The following is an 8,093-nucleotide window of genomic DNA, read 5'->3' on the forward strand; positions in this document are numbered from 1 at the left end:
CACTACCACCACCACCAAACAAACAAAAACAAAAGACATCAGAATAAATGAAAGGGTTGTAGATGACTATCAAAGAGAATGAGTTTTAAAGTGCTTTGAAACTATAAGGCACATTTAAAAAGCCAAACACCTATTTTCTTACTAGAGGTTGGTCCTTTTCCCAGATTTACTAACCGCAAGAAAATTAATGCCAATATCATCAACAACTCTTCACATACTTGCTTTCCAAAAATAATTTTGGACTGTAGTCTGGCTTCATGGTACAGGTATCTAAGCATATGTGATTTATATTGTCATTAATTTCATATTAAAAAATTAGACTGTCTCACAAGCTCAAGGTCCCAAGTTTGATCCCCGTTACCCCTCCAAAAAAAAAAAAATTAGAAAGAGAAATATCTTTTTATTTAGAATTACCAAAGAGAGATTTTATAAGGAAGATGAAATATGGTAAGTTTGTGAACCATTTACTTCATACTGTTCATCAGGTGACAAAAAAATTTTCGTGGAACTTCTTTAAGTGCTACAAAAACAAACAATGAAGTTACTAGTCTCATAATTTTTAAAAGTACAATTTTTAGTTTTTAATAAGTTAAAATTAGTTTGAAACTTATATTGATGCATTTCACATTTAATGTAATAAAAGCAATGAGTAGAATAAAATATAATAAAAACAATGAATACATTTATGAGCTTTTAGAAAGTTTTGAGTCTCCTTTTCTTCTACTTCCCTTTAACCCAAATAAAAGGACTAACATGATTGCATACTAAACTTTAATTTACTTTATTCAAAATGTGAATTTTGAAATAAAATAATTCATGAAAAATCTCAATAAAATTAATTTGGAAAGTAATCAATACTGTTCAGAAATAAGGAAACAATATTTCATATATTAGAAGTTAAAAGGTTTAATTATATAACTATATATATATAGATGTCTTAAAACTTGCCAATCACTATTTCAAAATGTTGAAGTTTGTGATTAATTAAAATAGATATTTTATTAATCAAATACCTTTTGCTAATCAATACATGCCAATATTTAAAAAACATTTAAAATACAAAGTATAACTATAAAGCTATGAGACTGATTGATCTTTTTAACTAATATAAAACCTATACAGCTAAGTGAGTATCAAAGCTTTAAGGTCATGATCTTGAGTGTTTTTCTATGGATGTCACAATGTCCTAGGACAGTTTTGAAAGTCTCTTTTATAATTACCTTTAAAAAGATATGAGTTTCATAATTTAATTATTCTCTTGATTTGTTCCCAATAGTATTTCAGTTTAATCATCCTTTTTATTCACCAAAAGTGACAACTTTTAGTTTTATTAATCTTCATTGACTGAAGATCTATCACTTCTGAGAATATTCAAAGGAAAGTTATTTCATGTTCTGATGGCAATTCTGAAATTTGCACATTTATACACTTAAGATATACAAGTCACTACTCACACTGTGGGCACTTTTGTATATGCCTTTTTCATTTTAGAATGAGATTTATAAAGTCATGGTAGCTCATAACTTTAGAATAAGACCCTACAGCCCGCAAATCACAGAATAACTTCATATGTTACAAAATTAATATCCTTATTAAAAGTTTGCAGTTGTTAGCTTTTAATTTATGCATATAGCTCAGTAGCATGGATCCCCCAAATTGACAACTTCTCTGTAAGTCTCTCTACCTGAATCATGTAGTGGAAATTGTACTGAAGTGTCAAAAATAGCCTTTATCATAAAATGTTGTTAATTAGCACCAATATTACCTGAAAGTAAAGTGAAACATTCATAGGAATGCAGAATATAGATTTAATTTCTAACTATAAGACAAAATGTCAATTAGATATGATTTAACATCACAGACAGATAAATATCAGTGCAAAAGCTTTTCAGAATTCTGCTTGGAAAAGTGAGAAAGAAGAGCCCATTTATGAACCTTCTGCATCCCATCCACACAGAAGCTATGTAAATGCTTTCATAATCAAGACAGTGCAATATTTTCATGAAGTCTTCTTGTGGAAGATACATTTGCTTATTATATATATTAGTTCAACATGACAACAAATATAAAAATGCTTTGAAGACATCCAATTAGAGTAACATTTATATTAAGTACAAAATATACAGTAAAGGGAAAAATCTTGTTAAATAAGCCTTTGTGTTAATAGTACATTTAAAAGGAATACATTTTCCTGTCTATTTTCCTATTTATTTGTTTTGTGACATTTGATATTAGTGACATCACTGTATGTTTTTGTTACTGTAATCTAGGATGTTTGGATGTGATATCTCTAGGTATCCTCATGATTATGTCTGTAAAAGTAATTTTAAAAGTATTACTCCCCGAGCATAAGAAAATAAGAAATTCCAGCTTTTTGTGTAGCAGTGCACAAAACTATTATAGTGTTTTGAGAGAAGTGTTCCTTGATCACTATAAATTTATCAGTTCAAAATATGTTCTTTTTTTACTAAAGCAAAAACTGCCTGTCTTTAAAAGTAAGCGTTGCTAGGTTATAAAATTAGATATGAAGTCCTTGGCTATTAATTAGAAAAGCATTATTTGAAGTTGGCCAATAAATCTTTCTAAATATGGCTTCTAATCTCAATATTTTTCTTCATTTGAACAGTTGAGAAATCAACAGAACAGTAGTACTTTTATGGTATAACAACAAAGACGTATTACAGTATCCAAATCTCCAGACCTGGGGTCTTAATGTTCATTCATGGCTCAGCTGAAGGCTGACAGAAGAGAAAATTCGTCCTATGCTTGTGCACAATGGGGCAACGACAACATCTGTCACACTTTTCCATATTGTCTGTACTGAAGGCAGAACCATCAGGCAGGTCTTTATAAAAGGCATTACAATCCTGGAACAGAGGGAAAAGGTTGCAGAAAGATTATTAATGTTACCACAGAAGACCACTTGTACATGCATGAAAAGATATAATGACTGAATTTACATAAACTTCATTGACCAATTCAAAACAAATGGACAATGACAAGAAATATAAGATATACTGATGGAAAAATAAATGTTCATGTACATGATAAATACTAACATTCTTTCAGTTAGTGGAATGCTTTTGGAACCAGTAAAATAAAAATAAAACAGTGTATTTACTACCTGATCTCTGCCCCTAAACATTTAAAGTGAGTTTACTGGTACATTTACTGGTATACATAAGGGATACCTTATGATCACATTCATCATTGAGAATTTGTACCAGTATATGATATATCTCGATTCTTATTTTTTCTCATTCCCCTGCCCTCCCTTCAACCCCTCCACCCCGCTATATACATAAGCTTTGTTCCCATTTTTTCCTTTTAATTTTTTTCTTTCCCTTCTTTCCTTTCTCCTGTCACTCAACATTAGTCTATCTAACTCTGCACATTTCCCTGAGGTTCTACTTCGCTTTAACCTTTCCTATTGCCTCATTCCACGTGACAACCCTTGGACCAGGCTGGGTTGGATTTTCCCTCTTTGTCCTTTTAAAATACTGAAACAAACTTCCTTAAATTTACCAAAAGTTAGCATAAATACATGCTTATATTTCTGTATTTCCTTCTAGAACATAAGTTCTTTAAGTTACTAGACCTTTCATAAATAACTGGGTGGAAATAAATTTTGCATTTTATTTGGCTAATTAAGCTTTTTATTATTATGCTCCATCTTACTACTAATTTTTCATAGTAATTACACACAGAAGTGTTCTGTGTGGGATAAAGTAACAATGCAGAGAATGTTGAAACTCTCAGATGAACAAAGCCAGTCTATTATCTTCAAATTATTTTTGTATGCCTTTTCTTACTATAACTGTATATTTTTATATTCCTCAGGCTGGCCAATTTTCTATGTAATCTTTTGAATAATGCTGGATATGGCAGTAGTGCTCTTTCAGCACAAAAGTGTTTGCGAATTCTTAAGCATCGCTGGTGTTTTCACAGAAGTTTTGTTATTACCTGGGTGGGCACAAGAGAGTGAAGTTGATTTTCTCAATTTGCTATTAAAATGTGAGTTCAATAAAGGTCTTCTGATTTTAGCCCAAAGTGAAGAGAAGATCAGATACTGTCTGATTAATATATTTTTAGAATGCTGAATTATTCATATTGCTTATCCACACTGACTATTTTTATCTTGCATTTGTTCTAAGTGCTAAATATTTGAAGTCGTTTATAAGAAAATTAATGGTTGTGTGTTTCAGAGCTAAACAATTGAATAGAAACCTGAGTGGTGGCAAGTTGTGACTTTTAATGCCATTTGGTAAGTGGTCTTGAGCATATTGCTACAAATTATAGTGAGAACAGGAAAACTTACAGAACAGATTATCAAGATTAATATTTATTATGCAACCCTAAAATGTCCCCATGATACTATCAGTATAATGAACAATAAATAGTCATATCTTGAATTCAGAATATATAATTAAAGCCACAACGGCAAAATAACCTCATATCAATAACTGAGGTTTAGATCAGAAAGTTTGCTAATTAAACTGCTTTGATTAGAATATATTTCAGTCTTCCTTAGACTTAAGAATTTTCTATTCCCATATCTCCTTAGTTCTCCATGTCCTAAAGGGGACTTAAATACTTGGCAAAAGCTGATTTTCCAATTCAGCAAAGTACAGTTGCCTACATCTGAAGACTTAAGTTCATAGGATGTGGGTAACTCATTTACTTTTATTTTCTTTAAGTTATTATTCATTCATTTTGGAATGGAGACCCTCATAACCCTTGAGTTGCAAGTAATTTCTCTTCTGAAATTATACACATTCTGAAATGACCTACAATTTGGTTAAGGGTCAATGTGACCAATAAAACGTTTCTTACATAAAATTTATAATCTATAATTATAAGATTATATGTTTCTCCATTGGACAATGTGCCCTTGAGATTCTGTTTAGTTATAGTGTCATGCAAATTGCACTGTTACAGCAATTTACTGTACTGTAAATGTCTTCTAGAGATGAGATTGCTACCATTGTGTTTCCATCTTGCACATGTAAAAAAGTACAAATATTCCAGTCACATTTCTTTGGCTATGATCCATTTATGTCCAATGACATAAATCTGAGTGCAGCATGGAATCAAAACATTCATCAGTCCTTAATGACTGCACTGCTGGTCTAGAGTTCAATATCATTAGGCTTCTGTTTTTTTGTTTTGGTTGTTATTTGTTTCTGTAGAGAACATAAAATCAAGCTGTGTACAGTGGTATATACAGTTGACAAGTAGCCTCAGCTACTCAGGAGGCTGAGGCATGAAGACTGCTTGAATCTTTGGAGTTCAAAGAAAGCTGGGGCAAAATAGGGAGACTATCTTGAAAAAAAAAATCTAAAGTCAGGTATTGGGAGACTTGGTTCAGAGTTCCACTGTTGCATATTTTCTGAACTTTGGCCACTATCAACTTCTTGATAAAGCACTAATTAACCCCCCCTAAAATAAATAAACCAAACAAAAAGAAAGGAAGGAAGGAAGGAAGGGAGAGGGGTTGGGGGGGAGAGAAAGAGAAAGAGAGATATTTAAATGGATTTGCTGTTCTATAAGGCCTCTCATTTGGTCTTATGTGTCATGGGAATGTAATCCATTAATGACTAATCTATGTCACCAAGGAATAAAATAGCATTTAAGCATTTTTGATTGAAATTACTTTTGTACATACAATTGCAGCTGCCTGATGACAGATTATAGTTAAATATTGTTGTTTCACATGAAAGTGACTTGAAAAACAAGCCGAAGTTAAGTAATACATTTTAGATGGCTAAAGAGGAAGTTGGTTGATGATTCACCAAGGGAAGAACTACACAAAAATAATTCCTGATTCTAAGGAGAACCAGGTGGAGATAGGCATCGTGTGATTAATTGTAGTATTACTTATATCTTCCACCGTCTAGTAAATGAAAAACTTGTTTTTTTCTAATTTTTCCAAAAAGCTTTGGGAAAGCCTAGTTTTGCTGACTACAAATATGGCACTCCCTATTTCCAAATAGCCTCACAGCCAGATTTTCACATTAGTCCATGTATCACTTATTTTTCACATTTTGAAAGTCACAAAATTGACACACGGGTTAAAATGACTGGTTTAGTTAATTAGTAATTTCATATTTTATGTGCTAAGTTAGGGATCTCTAAGAGTCCACGTGCTCGGGAATGTCAGAACATGCGATAACTGTACATACACCTGGCTTTCATGGGTCTGCACATGTGTGAAGGCCACATTTCCGATTCTCTGGCCATGTTTTGGCACTTGCAACATAACTGTTTACAACTTTCAGTGATGAAATCATAGACCTTTATTTATCCTTTACTAATCTGGTGAAATTTTATTTATTCTTTAACTTTTTAGATCTCTTTCCCACACACAGTCTTCCCTGCGCTTCCTTCTTCTCTGTCAGAGTTAAATGTGTCTTCCCAGTGCTCACACCTGGCCTAGGCAGCCAGCCTGACGGGCAGTGGGTACGCTGAAGGGACCTCCTATGTGAAGTAGCCAACATCAACTGAGCACTGAGTAGGTTTAGTTTATGAGACTGACAGCTGGCTGACTAAAGAAATGGAGGTAACAGTGTTAAGGAGGTGGAATGATACTCGTTTGGTGATGGTTAACAAGGAGCACTGAACATCTCTTGGGTGGAGTAAGGCCATCTATTGCATTTAAAGAGGCATCTGCGGTCACACATCTCGCCAGGACCATACCTTGATGCACCTACTTGACAACTGTAGTGAAACACAGGCAATTCTTCCTTTCAGAATAAAGTGGATATCCTTTAACACAACAACAAAAGTTCTTGGAATACAATGCTTTCCTTACATTTTGTAATGCTTAAAAGTATGACTAAAGTTACTTAAAATATCCTATCAATGTCCACCGGATTTCCAAATTTCTTTTCCTTTTAACTGGATGGCACCTCCATTTGTGCCTTACAGAGGAAAAAGTAATTTGATTCTTATTTCAGTTTCCGGCACCTTTCCTGGGCGGGGGGAGCGGCCTTCCGGTCAGTGTACACACCTCCCATCTCCTGGGGTCTCATCCCTGCCACCTGCCAAGCAGGGCCAGAGCTGCCCTCCTGCACTGCTTAGCCAGGCTTGACCTTGCTGTGCAATTATATCATGGCGTTCTCCTCTGAGATCTCTTGTTTGGCCCCAGGCACAGGTGTGCCTGAATAAAAGGCAGTGAAAGAAAGAAAGAACCCTGCCCAGAACCACAGGCTCAAGTCCTAACAGTGCCCTTTGAGACAGGAGCCTGCGGGAAGCCTGCTTCCAAGTCCCCACCTCCACACTCAGCTTGGCCTTCACTCTGGGAAGGAAAATAGCACGTAGGAAAGAGGCGCATTCTTCCTTCTGTTTAAACTCCCAGCCCGAACTATTATTGTTAAGAAGTGCGCACTGTGCTTTGCAGGCCTTCCTTACATTTTTTTTGCCACTGCATGAGAACTGAGGCGTTTTCTTCCCTCTACAAACCGATCTGGGAGAAAGGAAGAGCAGGGCAAGATGGCAATAAAAACCCCATCCCTGCTTGTCAGAAGCGGGTCCACCCCGCGTGCCCCTTCTCACCAGATGTGCAGGCAACTCAGGGTGGCAAAGAGAATTCCCGCGGCGAAGGCCAAGGGGACGGCCAGGAGCACCGTCAGGAACTTGTAGATCACGTATTTGCTGATTTCGAAGAGCGCATGGCTGCAGATCCACACTTTGTCAAAGGAATGCGTGGTCACTGGCTCCGCGATCACATCGTCAAAGCCCAGCTGCCGAGACAAGACGTGGGGACCGAACTGTCACCCACACTGGGGCTCGGGGAAGCAGGAGCGAGGAAGGCGGCAGAGGCAGGGAAGGACGGGGCCAGGGCATCCCCACCTTTCCTTAGGAGCACAACTGGACGCGTAGCAGTTTGCCTAGCAGAAGGGAACCCCGGCAAGGTGCATGGGTGCCGGGGCTGGGGGCTGGGGGCTGGGAGCGGGACAGGGGCGCCTCCAGCCCAGGTTCAGGGCCTCCCCGCCTGCACCTTCAGATGCGAGTTGAGCTGGTGGGGATCCCGGTCCTGGCCCGAGTCCACGAACTTCTCCGGGTCGGCGTAGTCGATACCGCTATGGTGGCTG

The 8,093-nt window shown here is 36.4% G+C and overlaps 1 protein-coding gene across 1 annotated transcript in view; it reads right to left on the reverse strand.

The window, feature by feature from the left end:
* Window positions 1-538: 538 nt before the first annotated feature.
* Cav2 (caveolin 2) overlaps window positions 539-8,093 on the reverse strand; it is a 9,443-nt gene continuing 1,888 nt past the window's right edge. Inside the window, exons 2-4 of the mRNA XM_010621906.2 lie at window positions 8,000-8,090; window positions 7,555-7,742; window positions 539-2,867 (exon numbers count right to left, since the gene is read on the reverse strand). Coding sequence (XP_010620208.1) covers window positions 2,717-2,867; window positions 7,555-7,742; window positions 8,000-8,090 — 430 coding nt within the window. The 3' untranslated portion in view covers window positions 539-2,716. The remainder of the gene's footprint in view (window positions 2,868-7,554; window positions 7,743-7,999; window positions 8,091-8,093) is intronic.

Source organism: Fukomys damarensis, unplaced genomic scaffold (assembly GCF_012274545.1).
Source record: "Fukomys damarensis isolate Sample0158 unplaced genomic scaffold, DMR_v1.0_HiC HiC_scaffold_4, whole genome shotgun sequence".
NCBI classification, from domain to species: domain Eukaryota; kingdom Metazoa; phylum Chordata; class Mammalia; order Rodentia; family Bathyergidae; genus Fukomys; species Fukomys damarensis.